Source organism: Dromiciops gliroides, chromosome 2, assembly GCF_019393635.1.
Source record: "Dromiciops gliroides isolate mDroGli1 chromosome 2, mDroGli1.pri, whole genome shotgun sequence".
Lineage (NCBI taxonomy): Eukaryota > Metazoa > Chordata > Mammalia > Microbiotheria > Microbiotheriidae > Dromiciops > Dromiciops gliroides.
In genome coordinates this window covers 293,562,898-293,580,678 of record NC_057862.1, presented here as the reverse complement: position 1 = coordinate 293,580,678, position 17,781 = coordinate 293,562,898, and the positions used below count along the sequence as shown (strand labels likewise).

Genomic DNA, 17,781 nt, shown 5'->3' with positions numbered 1-17,781 from the left:
ATCAATATCAATATATCTAAATTGGAACTATTGAGTCCCGATATGGGTTTCTACCTCTGTCTTTAACTACCTATGTGACTTTAAGCCAGCCCCTTCTGGGCTCAGTCCTCACTAGTAAAATAGGAATTATAATATCACCTAACTCCTAGGGTTGTCATGAGGATCAAATAATTCAAGTCAAGTCAAAAAACATTAAGTACATGTTCAAGGCACTGAGCATATATGCAAAGCTGTTTGTAAACTTTAAGGGGCTATCAGCACCAGCAGCAACACCACCATCATTTTCTTTTAATCTAATCCCTCTCTATTCTTCTTGCCTCTTTTTTTTTCCTAGCCAGTTGGGGGGGGGGGGAGGAATCTGGACTACAAGTCCCAGGAACCAGTGCGGCGGGGCCGCCGGTGCGCGGGTCTCGTGATGGGCGCTACTTAGGGCGGAGTCTTGCCTCCGCGCCCCATCTGTCTGTTTCGCTGTCGGCCGGTGGGGTTGTCCACTTGGTCTGAGTCGCTCGGCCAGACCCGTTCCTCCATCCCCGTTCTCGCCAGTTCCTTCGGTACCGACACCCCCACGCTCATCTCTCTCAGCCACAGACGCACCCTTCTCGCCCCCTCGCACGCACCCTCCTCTCCCCGCGGGAGCGGCAGCGGCCCCATGTCGGAGCCCGGGGGCGGCGGCGGCGAGGATGGCTCGGCCGGCCTGGAGGTGTCGGCGGTGCAGAACGTGGCGGACGTGGCCGTGCTGCAGAAACACCTGCGCAAGCTAGTGCCGCTGCTGCTGGAAGATGGCGGCGAGGCCCCGGCCGCGCTGGAGGCGGCCCTGGAGGAGAAGAGCGCCCTCGAGCAGATGCGCAAGTTCCTCTCCGATCCGCAGGTCCACACCGTCCTGGTGGAGAGGTCCACGCTCAAAGGTGCCGCGCCCTACCCTACCCCACCCCGGGGAGCTCCCCGATCCTCGGCCCCACCCCGCCGGCGCCGCCGGGGGTCCGGGAGCTGGGGATGGGTGGGGGAGATTTTTCCGCCTTCCCTTTCTACCCCAAAGCCCCCAACCCACCGACCCCACCCACCCGCGGGAGGGCGGGGCGCTGGGGGCAGCTCCCAGGGGAGTCGGGGGGAGGGAGGGCGGAGCCCGCATTCCGGGAGGGGGCCACCCTGACCATGCCATCCGCATCCCTATCCTCATCTCTCGAGAGGGAGGAAAGCGTTCATCAATTTCTGTAACCCGGATTCCCCCCGTCTGTCAATGAGGGGAAACAAGACGGGGCGGTCGCCCAGTGTCTTTCCAGCCTAGACATTCCACGGGTCCAGGATTCCAAGGCCCTAAGCTGTGGGATCCGGGCTGGCTCGGTGACCTCAGAGGCCATCCAAAGCAAAGCCAGTCATTTGATGGAGGGAGGAGACTGGGGTCATTGTCTTTCCTCTAAGCTCTCAAAATGGCCGTGTTGGGTGGAGCCTCTTCTTGTTAGGTTGGAGTTTGGGTCTCTGCCAGCTTTAGTTTCCCTTTTCCAGTGAGAGTAGGATTAGGAAGGAATCCAAGGACCTGAAGAATTACATTCAGTCAAAAGTCTTCAGAGACAAAGAAGAATCCCTTACACATCTATGATGACAGTTCAGTTCAAAAATAGTTCAGTTCAACCCCTTTATTTTACAGATGGGCAGACTGAGGCTTAAAGAAAGGAACTGCCTTGTCCAGCCAAGGTCACACAGCTAATGATACACACACTTAGTGATCCAGAAAGTATTAGAATCAACCCATGTTCTCCCTGGCAGCATGGATCTTTCCAGCACTAGTACTAAATTCAGAAGAGGCCTGGGTTCCAGAACACCTCTGCTAACTAGTTATGTGACCTTAGCAAATCACATAAATCTTGGACCCTCAATTTCTGCATCTGCAAAATATGAGCCACTTCCCACACAGAATTGTTAGGATTAAATGAAATATTTGTAAAGTACTTGACAAACCTTGACATAGATGGAAATGTCACCTATTATTTTGACTGAACCAGCTGACCTCATCTCCACCAGTAGTAACTGTTCAAACTTTTATCTCTAAAAGACAAGGCCAGGTTTTCTCAGAGTGTAAAGCTTGTGTGATTTCAAGAATTTCATTTTGTTGCTTTAAGACAGAACCCAGGTTGCGGGTCATACTCCTTTTTCAACAAAACAGAACACATTGGATATTTTAGTTTTTTAATAATGCATTATTTTTCTTTCCCTGAATGTGGGTGTAGAAATCAATAGGGCTAGTGGGTTTGTTTGTTTTTGGTCTGGTTTATTACATTCCCTTTCTTTGCATAGTTTTCATAACTTATGTGATAATAGTGAATTATTTTTTTTGAAAGCACAAGTGCAGACCGAAAGAAAAATTTTTACCTACTTCCAAACCAGCCCTTATATAAAAAGAATTGTGTCCTGTGATTTGTTGATAGATTGTTCTTGATCAACCCACTTTTCCAGACATTCATCTTTTAATTCTAACTGTTGTAACATCACAATTATAGTTCCTCTTTATTTGAATTGTGTCCATTTTTTATGGTATAGAAATACCGATCAGAGAGCATTTTTTTCCTAAAAAATTTTTCCTCAGTATCCCTTCTGGTACAGATCTAAAGTGGTTTCTCCATTCACTTCATTTTTTTCCCCTTTCAGGAAAAAGGAGCATCCTAAACTTTTGTATCAACTCCATAATGACTTGCAATTTTGAAGATAGGTTCAAGTGCCTCAAATATTTGAAAATGAAATCTCACTTTTTAAAAAATATCTTTAAATGGCTAAATTTTTCTTAATTATTAACTCCTACTGTAGACATAATTTTGTTTTTTCACTTAATGACATCTAAACAAAGATTGAATTTAAGTTGACATTTAGACACAAAAATCCATTAGTCTTTATTGTAAACCCATTAGCTCAAATTTTTTCCACTGGACTACTCAGTGCCTCATCATAGTGTAACTAACCCAGACAGGCAACTTAGAATAGAAGACCTCTCTTTAAATCCTACTTCTGATACTTAGTAGCTCTGGACCATGGACATGTTTCTTAACCTCTCTGAGTCTGTTCATCCGTAAGAGGAAGATAATAGTTCCTCAGGTATCTGTACTTCATAGGAGTCTGGGACTAATATGAGATCCTGTAGTATATGTAAAGCGCTTTGTTCTTACGACTATAAATTGCAGAACAGTTGCCAATTCTCAGGTGTTAAGAGGGAATTTCTTCACTGGGAGTTTGCTACAAAGATGAAATCACAGATCCTACATATTGGCAACGATTGTTCAAGGACTAGTAAGTAAGTTGGGAGAAGCTTATCAGATGGTAGGCTATTAGGTGATTTTTTTTTTTTAAAGGGGAGACTTTTGGGTGACTTTAGCAACTCTTGAACATGCCCTCTCAAGTATATAAGGGTTGTAGAGGGGAGAGAGTGCCTATTTACAGTGATGAAATAATAAATCTTTTGAAGCAGTGAAGTAAGCTTAGTCACTTGTAGTAGATGATAGTGTGATATTTTGCTATTACCTAAGGGATTTATTAGGTTATGTTTCTTTTAAGAATTTGTTTTAAAGTTTTTAAATTAGGTTTAAGGTTTTCACAATTATAATGACCTAGCTCATTGCAATAAAAATCTGAAAATTTAGGTTTCAGTTAGTATGGAAACAGATCCTATTTCTTCAAGCCACCTAAAGCCTGCCAACATTGAAGTAGTCATTAAACTGTGTAAAATTGCTTTTATTTTGTTGAAATGTGTCATTATTAAGTGACAAAAGATCAATGAAATTTATTTTTATATCTTTTTAGAAGTTACAAAATTAAACCTGTTTTGTGATGAAACACTGCTTTGATACTTTGAATCTGAGATTTCACAGACTCTTAAGGGCTGGTAGGAAGCTCAAGAGGCCATTGAGAACAAGCCATATCCAAGAAGAATCTCTCCTGTAGTAAGGCTACTGCCTTTGCTTGAGAACCTTCAGTGAGGGGACCCTTTTACTTCCTGAGATGGCCTGTTCTGTGTTTGGAGACTGCTCCAGTGGTTAAGAAGTTTTTTGTGTCATCAAGACTAAGCTTTTCCATTCATTGTATCTTATTCTAGTCACTAAGACCAAGCAGAACAAGTTAGATCCTTCCACATGAAAACCTTTAAAATATTTGAAAACTGTTAGCATGTCTGCAGCTCTTCTCCAGGCTTAATGTCCCCACTTTTTCAACCAATCAATCCTCAGATTATCTTTAATCCTTTCTCAGTCCTGATTGCTCACTTCTGAATGAATTCTAGCTTATCCATATATATTTTTTTTTTTAGTGAGGCAATTGGGGTTAAGTGACTTGCCCAGGTAGTAAGTGTTAAGTGTCTGAGGCCAGATTTGAACTCAGGTACTCCTGACTCCAGGGCCGGTGCTCTAACCACTGTGCCACCAAGCTGCCCCAAACCCTGTCCTTTTAACTTTCTTTTTTTTTGTTTGTTTTGTTTTGTTTTTTGCAATGAGGGTTAAGTGACTTTCCCAGGGTCACATAGCTAGTAAGTGTGTCTGACGCTGGATTTGAACTGGGGTCCTACTGAATCCAGGGCTGGTGCTTTATCCACTGCGCCACCTAGTTGCCCCTGTCTATATTTCTTAAAATTACCCCCAGAATTCAACAGTGCTTCTGGTGCAGTCTACCTTGGCAGAGTACAGTGGAACTATTACTTAGCTTTCTGTGAAGCCTTTGAAATTTTCTGTCATCACCATGTCACATCATTAGCTTAGTTTGTAGTCTACCAAAACTCAAAGATAATTTTCATAAAAGTTGTTGCCTAGTTATGACTCTTCCATCCTATATTTGTGAACGTGATTTTTGGTTTTTTGTGTTGTTGTGTTTTTTTTTTGTGGGGCAATGGGGGTTAAGTGACTTGCCCAGGGTCACACAGCTAGTAAGTGTCAAGTGTCCAAGGCTGGATTTGAACTCAGGTACTCCTGAATCCAGGGCAGGTGCTTTATCTACTGCGCCATCTAGATGCCCCCTGTAAAGGTCATTTTAAAAAATTCAGATATAGAACTTTGTTCCTTTAAAATTTCCTTGTGTTCAGTTGTCAGTCGTTCTCTTCTTGAAACCTGTCAGCCAACTTGTTAGTTATCTTTTCCTAGCTTTGTGCTATTTGCACATGTAATAAGTTATACCTTTTATACCTTCTTTTATACCTTTTATAGTTTCCGGAAAAGAAAAATTTTGAACAACATATGGCCAAGGGTAGTTCTTGGGAGCACTTAACTAGAAAACTCCTTCCAAGTTGACATGGACCCATTGATGACTACTCTTGGTTCTGGTCATTCAACCAGTTCTAAATTTCCCTAAATCTATTATGTGTCATCATTTTGTTCATAAAGGTAGCATGAGGGGCGGCTAGGTGGCTCAGTGGATAGAGCACCAGCCCTGGATTCAGGAGGACCTGAGTTCAAATCCGGCCTCATACACTTAACACTTACTAGCTGTGTGACCCTGGGCAAGTCACTTAACCCCAATTGCCTCACTTAAAAAAAAAAAAGATAGCATGAGAAGCTTTATCAAATGCTTCCTAATATTTAAGTATATTAGATACATAGCATTTCCTAGCCCTACCTTACCTGTCTAGTTATCCTGTTCAAAAAGAAAAGGTTAATCTGTTCTTTTACTTAAAATTTTTTTTCTTACTTCCTAAGGTTCCTTGGACATGGTAGGTCTTGTGGGAGGAGGCCCAAAACCCGAGAGTGTTGATGCTAGGGCAGAACAGGCGGGAAGGCAGGAGAGAATACAAGAAGGGTTGAGTCAACAAGGATATCTTGGGGCAGATGTGATTTCAGAAGAGAAACCCCCAGTGAAATCAATGACTCCAGCATCAGTACTATGTTCCAGTTAACAGGATGATGGGTTGCAGTTTAGATAATCAGGATTCTTAGTCCTGTGTTTTACCATTAGTTAAATATCTGATTTTAGGAAATTCGGAGTCATTCTAACCTTCTTAGAGACAGCTTGGCATGAGATTAAAGCAAGAGTGACAGGCAGACCTGAGTCCGAATCCTGACTCTAATACCCACAAGTCATTTCTCTCACCATCAGTTTCCTTATCACTTTGAAGTCATCAGCACTTCAGATCTGTGTCAGGACAGCAACATGTCTTAGATTTCATGTCTGCCTTGGTCATGGAAGTCTAACATGTTGAACAATGTAGGCTTAAAGCTGAGGAAGTTGGGTTTAAAGAGTTTCCAACAACTTTTCATCTGCCATCTGTTGTTCAGGATCTCATGCCTATTGTTGACCCACGGCCAACTACTCACCTGTACGTTCTTGGAGACCCAGATTTGAATTTAAAAGAAAAGCAAGAGGAGTAGGAAGGGAAAGAATATAAGGAAAAACAAAATGAGAAAACTTTGAAAGCTCTCAAATAGATTTAAGACGTTGTGTGATGGAGGAAAGTGACTGGATTGAACTAGGAGAGTTCCAGATGGGAAGGAGATTTGGTTTGTGGGTAGGAGAAGGTTAGAGATGTGGGAGAAAATAGGAAATAAGTAGGAAATTGGGTGCATAAGAAAGTGGGGAAGCTGCTTCATATCGTATAGTGGAAGTAGCACTGGATTTGAAGTTAGAAGACTTGGGTTCAAATTCCAAAAGCATTAGGCTTGGGATCTCGTGTAAGATATTTTGTTTTGGGGGCAGCTGGTGGCGCAGTGGATAAAGCACCGGCCTTGGATTCAGGAGGACCTGAGTTCAAATCCCGCCTCAGACACTTGACATATACTAGCTGTGTGACCCTGGGCAAGTCACTTAACCCCCATTGCCCCGCCCCCCCCAAAGGAGGATGGAAAATGAGCAAAGAAAATAAGAACCCTACAATTAAAAAAAAAAGATATTTTGTTTTGTTGGGCCAGTGTGAGTGAAAGTAGTGCTGTCTCTGATGCTTATTACCTACCTGTGTGACCATGGAGAAGTCACTTAACCTCTCCAAGCCTCAGTTTCCTGATCCCCAAAGTTAAGGGGTTAAATTAGATGATCTAAAAACCCTTTTAACTCTAGGTCCTGTGATACAATTGGAGTGGCTGGTAAGCAAGGTAAACATATGGAAATTAGCTAAGTCCCATTTGTAATATACCTTTAAGGTTATTTATCTCTTTTTTAATACCTGTCCTTGCTGGGAAGTAATATAATCCTTTAGGTTACCCACCTTCTTTCTCTTTGTTTCAATTACCACTTAATGTAGTTGGGGCAAGAATTCACCCTTTTCACAAGATAATGTTAGAAATCATTAGACATTTGGAGTACTTTAAAACAGTCTGATAATATAGCCTTAGTAATAACCAATATTTTGCAAAATGTTTCTGGAAACTAAATCTCAAAATCTGATAAAAGGAAATTTAAATTGTGAATCATTGTAATACATGATACCAGCTTGGCTTTACTGCCTTTGAAGCAGATCAATAACAGAACCTTGGACTTGGGAGTTAGAAGGACTTGGGTCTGAATCCTACCTCTGACATGACTAGCTGTGTGATTCTGGGCAAATGACTTAACCTCTTTAGACCTCAGTTTCCTTGTCTGTAAAATTAGGGGGTTGGATTTGACCTCCCAGGTCCCATTAAACACTGAATAATAACGATAGCTATCACAATGCTTTTTAAGATTTGCAAAGTGCTTTACATATGCAGGGAGTCCCAAAAGTCTTAGTGTAGTTTTTTGATTCTAACGCAGTTTTAAACTGCACTCAGACTTTTGGGACACTCTGTATTATCTTATTTGATCCTCTCAAACCTGTGAGGTAGGTGCGCTTATTACAGATGAGGAAACCGAGGCTGAGCCAAGTCAAGTGACTTTCTCAAGGTCACATAGCTAGTTAGTATCTAAGGGCAGGTTTTGAACTCTGGTCTCCTTGATTCCAAGTTCAGAACTCTAGTGCCTAAACCACTCTGTCATCCTATTCTTGGCTTGCCAGGAACTGGAGAAGTAGTTGTTACTACTTGAATACCAACTAGTATTCTAAATGTATAACTAGTCCAGGTAGTATTGGGATGTTCTGCCTAATAGGCAGTGGTTTCAAGCATCAGATTCAGAGTGTTTAATGACTGATTAAAATTTGCATGTTGTATTTATGTATATAGAGAAAACTGGTTACTTAGGAAACCTAATTAATAAAATACTTTAGGAGTGTGCTAGTATTTAAGTTAATAGCATTGTTGTTCTTAGAGCAGTATCCATTGTCTCTTCCCCGTCCCCACCCTTTAAAACTGATTTCTGACCATAACTCACATTAGTGTTAGGGTTCTAAGTTTTATATGCATCGAGTTATTTGATCCTCACAGCTGCCTCTTCAGGTAAATAAATAATGTAAGTCTATCTACCATCATGTGAGGAAACAGATTCAAAAAGGTTAAGACATTTGTCCAGGGTCACCTGGTTGGGCTAAGTGCACCGAAACCTAATGGTCTAACCCTCTCAGTGAGCATGCCTACTGCAGTATATGTCTCCTAGTCTTCCTTGAGTGTGTTTAATTTGTAAATGTGCTCATCTTCAAAATGGGTGAAAAGCCCAGTTGAGGCTCAGAGTTGGAGAAAATTTTAAGAGAAAATCCACTACTGTTAGAAATGCTTAAAATCCCTAATTTCACAATTAATAAACATTAAAGCATTACTTCTACCAGATATGTGTATGATAATTTGTTTTTAATATGGCAAGCTGGTAAAGGCTTTCATAAGTGAATAGGTTTAAGAAATAGTATAACCTAAATCAATAAGGAAATCAGTACGTGTTGTCTTTGGAGATTATGTCACTGGGCGTATCTATGCTGCATTGCAGTAGTCTTAATGCAGAAGTGCAAGTGTTCCTGACACTCCCATGACTTGCCACTTCAGAGAGCCTCACATTCCTTTTCCTCTTCTTTAAACGTAATGTAGCCAAAAAAGCAGGAATCACAGAAGTCTTAGAGGCTAAGTTTGGGCCGCCTGTTTTCTCCAGGTTTTTATTTATATCGGTAGTCAAAAGAGTTTGTTTGTTTTGACTGCAGGGTAGGGAAATGCAAAGATAATAGTACTTGAATAATGCCAAACAGAATTTTCTTTTGTAGGTAAATTGTTTCAAAAATGTAACAGATTTGGAGACTGTGGTTATCTTGGGTAGTGGATCTTTTAACATATATAACAGAATCCTATTTAAAATCGAAATATCAGTTTTCTGATTGGTGTTTTCAGTGTGTTCAGAAACACTTGCACTTAGAGACACATCTATGGGCTTGCTCTCTTCCTAAGAAAGTACTTGTTTTATGCTATCTGTTCAAGAAACTTTTTTTTTAAATAGTGGCATAGAATTATTTTTTTAAAAAAGTTTTCGTATTCTTGAATAAATTGAGTCTAGTAATATTTAGAGAAAACATTTTGTTGCATTTTTTTCTGAAGATGCTTTTGATACTGAAAATGGTGATATATGTTCAGTTCTTTTATGTCATGTAGGCTTTGGTTTTTGGGTGTGTGTTAAAGTAGGGAAAGACACAGAAGCTGAAAGAAATCCTTTCTTCTTTCCTTTGTTTGAGACCATATATATGCTTCATTGATTAACCATGTTGAATCAGCCTCTTCCCACGTCATTTGTTTTGAAATGATGCTATTTGACCTATGTTATTTCCAAGAGTGCTGTGGGGTCCTGTATCTATAGCTATATGTTTTATTGGGCCTGTGGTTTCATCAGGTAGAGAGAGAACTCCTGGTAAGGAACGTCCTCTAGCAAAGGAAGTCCGTATATGTTCTATAGGTTGGACAGTTGACTAGAACACTGAGATGAAGTGACAGGCATACATAGACTCACCCTGTCATTGTGGGGCAGGTCTTACTGACTCCCAAAGCCAGCTCCCCAATCCTTAGAACACACTGCTTCTCTGTTAGGAAATATCTTGGTGTCTGCATGAACTATCTCTTTTCATCAATACTTCTCAGACTGGACTATGGGATGTGTGATATGACTAGGGGTTTAGTAAAAGCACCCCATCACACACTTATTTATGACTTTCATTTAACAAGTTTTGTATGTTCCAGATTTTCTCCCTCCTATGCACTCTTCCCCTGCCTTGAGAAGGCAAGAAATATGATATATGTATCAAGTTATGCAAAACATTTCCATATTAGACATGTTGAAAAAATAAGACAAGAAGCAAGAAACCAAAAGAAAGTGAAAAAAGTATACTTCAGTCTGCATTGAGTAATGAAAGCATTAAGAAGTCCCCTGGCGGGGGCAGGGCCCACTAGGTGGCGAAGTGGATAAAGCACTGACCCTGGATTCAGGAGTACTTGAGTTCAAATTCGGCCTTAGATAATTGACACTTATTAGCTCTGTGACCCCAGGCAAGTCACTTAACGCTCCTTGCCCTGCAAAAAAAAAAAAGAAGTTACCTAGGAGCAGCTAGGTGGCGCAGTGGATAAACCCCAGTTGCCTTACCAAAAAAAAAAAAAAAGTTACTTAGAAGAGATTGGGGGGGGCAGCTAGATGGTGCAGTAGATAAAGCACTGGCCCTGGATTCAGGAGGACCTGAGTTCAAATCCAGCCTCAGACACTTGACACTTACTAGCTATGTGACCCTGGGCAAGTCACTTAACCCTCATTGCCCCACCAAAAAAAACACACCAGAAAAGATTGGCTCTTCTCCCAACACAATACTATACCTTTGATCCCAGAGGCACTATAACTATGCCTGTCTGCAGCAGTGACCTCTGCCTTTTGGATTAAGTTCACTAAAATTATTTGCTGCTTTGTGTGATCACTCTTGCTAATGTACCCTTCCCCACCCCTCAAGGTAGCCTTGTACCTTTACCAGGGAGCCCTGCAAAAACAGGTTGTATTTTTCAGAGGTAACCTCTGGCCAAATCAATTAAGAAAGCCACACATGTTTAATGACTGATCAGTAATTTTAAAAATACATACACATAACAGTAATTTACACAAAACAGATGCACTTCTTCAAATCCAGTGTTGTGTTGTTGTTTAGTCATGTCTGACTCTTACAGTTTGCTTGGCAAAGATACTAGAGTGGTTTGCCATTTTCTTCTTCAGCTCCTTTTACAGATGAACACACTGAGGCCAATGGGGTTAAGTGACTTGCCCAGGATCACATAGCTAATAAGTGGGTGAGGCCAGATTTGAACTCAGGAAGATGTCTTCCTGACTTTAGACCCAGCACTCTAGCCACTGTGCCACCCAGCTGCCCTCAAATCAAATGAGATCATATTTGTAAAGCCCTTAGCACAGTGCCTGGCACATAGTAGGTGCTTAATAAATGATTTTTTTTTTCCTTCCTTCATATTCTTTGTGGACTTCCAAAGGTCCTTCAGTGGAAGTGTTTTTATGTTAACAAATATATTTTTTGGGGGGTGGGGCAATAAGGGTTAAGTGACTTGCCCAGGGTCACACAGCTAGTATGTGTCAAGTGTCTGAGGCCAAATTTGAACTCAGGTGCTCTTGAATCCAGGGCCAGGGCTTTATCCACTGTGCCACCTAGCTGCCTCTTATGTTAACAAATATTAAAAAGATTTAAAGTTCTAGTATGCACCTTGCATTAATAAAGTACTTTTCAGATGACATACTTGTGAATTTTGCATATAACTTTAGTTTTCTCATGTGTTAAATGAGGAGGTAGAGCTAGATTTTTAAGGTGTCTTACAGTCTAGGAAAACTATGATTATATAGGTTTAGTAGCCTGTAATTGATGGTTAAACTAAAGATTCATTTGTATGAAGTCACCTGTTAGAAATCTGTAGATGATTTTTGTTAATACATATTGTCAAAAGAAGAGTTTATTTGTAGCTTTAGTTAGCTATCATATTTAGTCTCCATAACAGAATTTAAGACTTAATAGTTTTGTGACCCAGGGCAAGTCACTTAATCCTCTTTGCTCAGTTTCCCATTTGTAAAATGAGCTGGAGAAGGAAATGGCAAACCTCTCCAGTATTTTTGTCAAGAAAACCCCAAGTGGGGTCATGAAGAGTCAGACATAACTAAAATGACTGAATAACAACAACAGAATTTAAGATTTCTTAGGGTAAGCATTCTTTATTAAGGTCATAAAACTTAGGTGATTTATATGAGGATTTTTGACTAGTGCCTTTTTTTCCCCCAACTATGCCAGGAAACTTAAACTATAAGCCCAAAATTAATTGTATCTGTAAATACTAACAAAAACTGGAAAAAAATCTGATTAATATTTTTTAAAAAAACTTGTTTTTGTTTTGTTTTGTAGAGGATGTTGGTGATGAAGGTGAAGAAGAAAAAGAATTTATTTCCTATAATATCAACATTGACATTCATTATGGACTTAAATCCAATAGGTGAGTACTAAAAGTTAAAATGGAATTAAAAGACCTTTACTATGTTTAAAGCATTGTACTAAGCCCTGGGAATGCAAATAGAAGAGTGAGATTGTCTGTTTTAAAGTCATTTTTGTCAGTAAGCATTTGTTAAACAACCACTGTGTGCTAGGCATGGAGATAACACTCTAATGGGAAGACAAGATGTAAACAACCATATGCAGAGGGTGATCTGGAGATCATCCCAGAAGGAAGTTAGTAGCACTAAGGGGAATCTGGAGGAGCTTCTCATAGAAGGTGGAATTTCAGCTGGGACTTCAAGGAATGTAGGAAATGGAGATGATGAGGGAGAGCCTTCCATGAATGGGGAACAGACAGTGAAAATGCCTGGAGTCTGGAGATGGGGTCTATTGTTTAAGCAACAGGAAAGAAGCCAGTGTTACCATATCTCAGAGTGTGTGTTTGTGTGTGGGGTGGACTGGGAATAATGAGATGCAAAAAGCTTGGAAATGCAGGAGATTGCAATGAAAATGCCAGAAAGAGGATTTTGTATTTGAACTTGGAGGTGATGAGGAGTCATTGGAGTTTATTGAATAAAAGGTGGCATAGTCCAGATCTGTGCTTTGGGAAAAATTCAGCAGCTATGGGGAGGGTGGACTGGAGTGGTGAGAGATGGGAGGCAAGGAGAGCCACCAGCACACTATTGTCTAGCCTTGAGTTGATAAGGGCCTGCACTAGCAATGTCAGAGGAGAATAAAAGGTATATCCAAGGCACGTAGCAAAGGTTAGATGGACAGGACTTGGCAACAGATTAGACAGTGGAGGAAGTGGGGTGTTGCAGAGAGTGGAGGAGTTGAGGAAGGTACTTGGGTGGCAAGCCTGGGTGACTAGGAGGATGGTGGTACTCTCAGCAGCCTCAGGGAAGTTGCGAAGGGGGAGCATTTTTGTGGGGGGTGAGGGGGAGACATAATGAGTTCAGGTTTGGACATGTTGAATTTTAGGTGTCTCTTGGACCTTCAGTTCAAATGTCCAAAAGGCAGTTTGTAGGTGAGACTGGAGGTCAGGAAACAGGTTAGACTGAATAAATCTCAGAATCACCTGCATAGTGATCACTGATGTGATCACTACGTGAAATAGTATAGTGGGAGAAGAGGGCCAACAACAAAGCCCTGGGAAGATCTATCTACCATCAGCAGATGTGACTGGGCTGATAATCCAGCAAAGGAGACTGAGAAGATACAGGTAGGATGAAAACCAGCAGTGACATAGAAACCTAGAGAGGAGAGAATCAAGGAAAAGAGGATAATTGACAATGTCAAAGGCTGCAGGGAGGGCAAGAAGGAGAAGGATTGAAAAAAGGCCACCAGATTTGGCAGTTAAGAGATTATTGGTAACTGGAGAGAGCAGTTTCAGGTGAATGATAGAAAGCCACTCTATAGAGTTAGAGAAATGGGGATGGAGGTATTGATTGTACATGGCTTTCTCTAGGAGTTTAAGCCACAGAAGGGAAGTGTGACAGGGGATGGTAGCCTTTGGGGTTGGATGGACCAAATAAGGGTTTTTTGAGGATTAGGTGTCATGGTTATGTGTGTAGGCAGTGGGCAAGCAGCCAGTTAACAGGGAGAGACTAAAGATAAGTGAAAGAATGGGGATGTTAGGGCATTCTCCGTGTGTTGGAGAAAAAGATGGAATGGGTTTGCTTGTGTAGGCAGAGGGGTTTTCCTTGGCTAGGAGAAGAGCCACTTCATTCTGTGAGATGAGTGAAAGAGAAGATAGTGGTAGTGGGTATTTCAGTGATGTGAGATGAAGAGGAGGGGAGAAGAGGGAGCCTTGTGAATGGATGCAATTTTTTCAGTGAAATATGAGACAGGGGTCTCATCTGAGAGTGAGCCATGGGAAGTTTGAAGAGGGATGAAAAAGTTTAGAAGAGCCATGGAGAGTGAATTGATTATGGGGAATGTGTAAAAGGATTATCTTGCCACTAGGAAGGCCAGTTGAGATTATGTGACATAAATTCGTAGTAGACCCAGGCACCATGTTCTTTCTAATGGGGGAGACAATGCATATAGGCTGGAAAAGCCTGGCAATCTGGAGGCTATAGTGGCAAGGAAGATGGTACAGCTTGGTGGTCTGGATGGTAAATAATACAGTTTGGCCAGAGTGTAGAGGAGAGATAGGGCTGATATCTTCAGTGTCATTTCAGTTGATAAAACCACATCAAGTTCTAATATTGGACAACTTAATAGTACCAAAGACTGGGGTGAATAATTTTTCCAGTTCTTTAATAGTCATGGCTGCTGAGAAAGTGGAAGCAGCAGTGTTGGCAGAAGCACTTGTTGGAGCCATGCCTCCTCTGGGGTTGTTCCTCTGGATGACTGTGGGTGGGGTTGAGCTTGTAAGTGTGGCCAGTGGCCTTGGGAGGGTGCTGTTATTCATGGGACTCTTGGATGTGGGGTCTTGGGTGAAGGGTCTCAGATGGTAATATTGGAGATGGTCTCTATTCCTTCACTCATGTTACCTCTTCCTTGGGGTACCTAGAAAAGCCAGTGATAACAATTATTATAGTAGCATTTTCTTATTTTAACAATAAACAGTTTTATTTAAAATTGTGAGTTCCAAATTCTATCCCTCTTTCCTGCCTTCCCCCCTCTCTGAGGTTGTAAGCAATCAGATATAGTTTATACATGTGCAATTAGTCATTTTCTATAAGAAAACTAGAATAAAAGAAAAAACGAAAGAAATAAGTGAAAAATCATGTTTCAGCCTGTGTTCAGTCAATATCAGTTCTTTCTTTGGAGTTGGATAGTATGTTTCATCATTAGTCCTTTGGGATTGTCTTGGATCATTGTATCAAGAGTAGTTAAGTCATTCACAGTTCTCCATCAAACAATATTGCTGTCTCTGTGTACAACATTCTCCTGATTCTGCTCACTTCACTATACATCACTTCATATAAGTCTTTCCATACCTTTCCAAAGTCATCCTGCTTGTCATTTCTTATGACACAATAATATTCTATTACAATCATGTAACACAGCTTGTTTAGCCATTCCCCAGTTGATGGGCATCCCTTTGATTTCCAATTCTTAGTCACAACAAAAAGAGCAGCTATAAATATTTTTATACAAATAGGTCTTTTTCTCTTTTGGGGGATGTCTTTGGAATATAAACCTAGCAGTGGTATTGCTGGATCAAAGGGTGTGCGCAGTTCTATAGCCCTTTGGGTGTAGTTAGTTCCAAAGTATATAGCAGCATTTATTAAGTATCTACTATGTGCTAGGCACCATACTAAGCACCTTGCAAACATTATCTCATTTCATTCTCATAACAACACTGAGAAGTAGGTGCTATTATTATCCCCATTTTAAAGATGAGGAAACTGAGGCAAACAGGTTAAATGACACAGCTAGTAAGTAAGTATCTGAGACTAGATTTGAACTCAAGAGTCTCTCTGACTCCAAGCCCAGTACTCTATCCTTTGTGCCACCTAGCTGCCTCTCAAAAATCACAGGAGTGATAGTTTAAGACTCAGAAAAGATCTTGGGTTCTCTCCATATGTGGCATAGTTAACATTGTTCTGTTTCATGGCCACATGATAGACCAGTAATCCTGGTAAGAGAGTGTACAAAATGCTTGCTGTTAGTCAAGGAGGATAGATAGGGAGGAGTATAATTAAGAAAATCCATCATGTTTTAGTAAAAGAAACTCAAAGTACATCTTCTTCTGGGATAACTCGGTATTGATTTTTTAGATGTTATGTTTAATTTATTTTTACTGTTCTTTTAAAATTATAAAATAATAAACATGTAAGAAAACATGAAATTTTTATAAAGAACAGAAAAAAAGATTGTATTGCTTTATCTGTGTGTTTTTTTTTTAATGAGGCAATGAGGGTTAAGTGACTTGCCCAGGGTCACACAGCTAGTAAGTGTCAAGTGTCTGAGGCTGGATTTGAACTCAGGTCCTCCTGAATCCAAGGTCAGTGCTTTATCCACTGCGCCATCTAGCTACCCCCAACATATAATTTTTAAAACCACAGATAGGGCAGCTAGGTGGCGCAGTGGATAAAGCACTGGCCTTGGATTCAGGAGGACCTGAGTTCAAATCCAGCCTCAGACACTTGACACTTACTAGCTGTGTGACCCTGGGCAAGTCACTTAACCCTCATTGCCTCATTAAAAAAAAATTATATGTTAAATTTAACACAGTTCTATCAGCAATGCTGTTTTTTTTGGTTTTCTTTCTGAACTTCTCTATTCTATGAATTTTTAAGTGTTTTGTTAACATCCTTTTCTTTGTTTCTTTTTCTTTTGGTGAGGCAGTTGGGGTTAAGTGACTTGCCCAGGGTCGAGGGCAGCTAGGTGGCGCAGTGGATAGAGCACCAGCCCTGGATTCAGGAGTACCTGAGTTCAAATCCGGCCTCAGACACTTGACACTTACTAGCTCTGTGACCCTGGGCAAGTCACTTAACCTCATTGCCCTGCCCCCCCCCCCCCCAAAAAAAAAGTAAAAAATTTTTTGGCATCAATCACCAATCCTTTATCCCCATACCCCCCCTTCCCACCTTGGCAACAAAAAACTTCCATTGTAACAAATAAAAATGGTCAAAGAAAACAAATCCACATTCTACAGTGTTGGCTCTGTCCAAAAATATGTTTCATTCTGTATCGCTATTCTGTTATATTTCTGCCAGGATGGGGGAAACATGATTCCTCTTCATTCTTCTGGAGTCGTATTTGGTCAGCCCACTGTTCTTAAGTCTTTCAAAGTTGTTTTTCTTTATGATACTGTTGTCACTGGATACATTATTCTCCTGGGTCTTCCCTCTTAACTTTGCATCTATTAATATTTTTATGTTTATTGGTCCTCTCTGCCATTCTTTGATCTCTTAGGGATTTATGCTAACTTGTGTCACTGGGTCAAAGGGTGTACACTTTAGTAACTTTTGAGGCAGAAATTCTACTTGCTTTCTGAAGCAGTTGAACCACTTTTGAGCCCCATGAGCAGTGAATTATTTTGCCTGTCCTACATCCCCTCCAACAACTGTCAGTTTTCTGTTTTGTTAGCTTTGCTAATCTAATGGGGGGTAGGGGAACCTAAGAGTTTTAATTTGCCTTTTTCTTTATAAGCAGTGATTTAGAACATTTTTTCTTCTGGTTTTTAGTAGCTTGTATTTCTTATTTTGAGAATTGCCTGTTCATATGTTTTGAGTATTTAAGTGAATTGATACATGATAAGATAAGTGTTTTTCTTCGATTTTCTTTTCAGCCTTGCATTCATCAAACGTACTCCTGTAATTGATGCCGACAAACCAGTATCATCCCAACTTCGAGTTCTGACACTGAGTGAAGATTCTCCATATGAGACATTACATTCTTTCATTAGCAATGCAGTGGCTCCATTCTTTAAGTCCTACATCAGAGAGTCTGGCAAGGCAGATAGGTAAAAAAAAAAATCTTGGTTTAGTTTGAAATACTAAACAGATTACTCAGATTGTTACATC

At 40.7% G+C, this 17,781-nt stretch overlaps 1 protein-coding gene across 2 annotated transcripts in view; it reads left to right on the top strand.

Annotated features, from left to right (window-relative positions):
- Nucleotides 1-441: 441 nt before the first annotated feature.
- Nucleotides 442-17,781, top strand: part of DYNC1H1 (dynein cytoplasmic 1 heavy chain 1) — a 95,315-nt gene continuing 77,975 nt past the window's right edge. Inside the window, exons 1-3 of one of the 2 annotated variants that reach the window (XM_043986143.1) lie at nt 442-905; nt 12,212-12,299; nt 17,547-17,720. In XM_043986143.1, coding sequence (XP_043842078.1) covers nt 650-905; nt 12,212-12,299; nt 17,547-17,720 — 518 coding nt within the window. In that variant the 5' untranslated portion in view covers nt 442-649. The remainder of the gene's footprint in view (nt 906-12,211; nt 12,300-17,546; nt 17,721-17,781) is intronic. The other variant, XM_043986141.1, reaches the window with a different exon arrangement.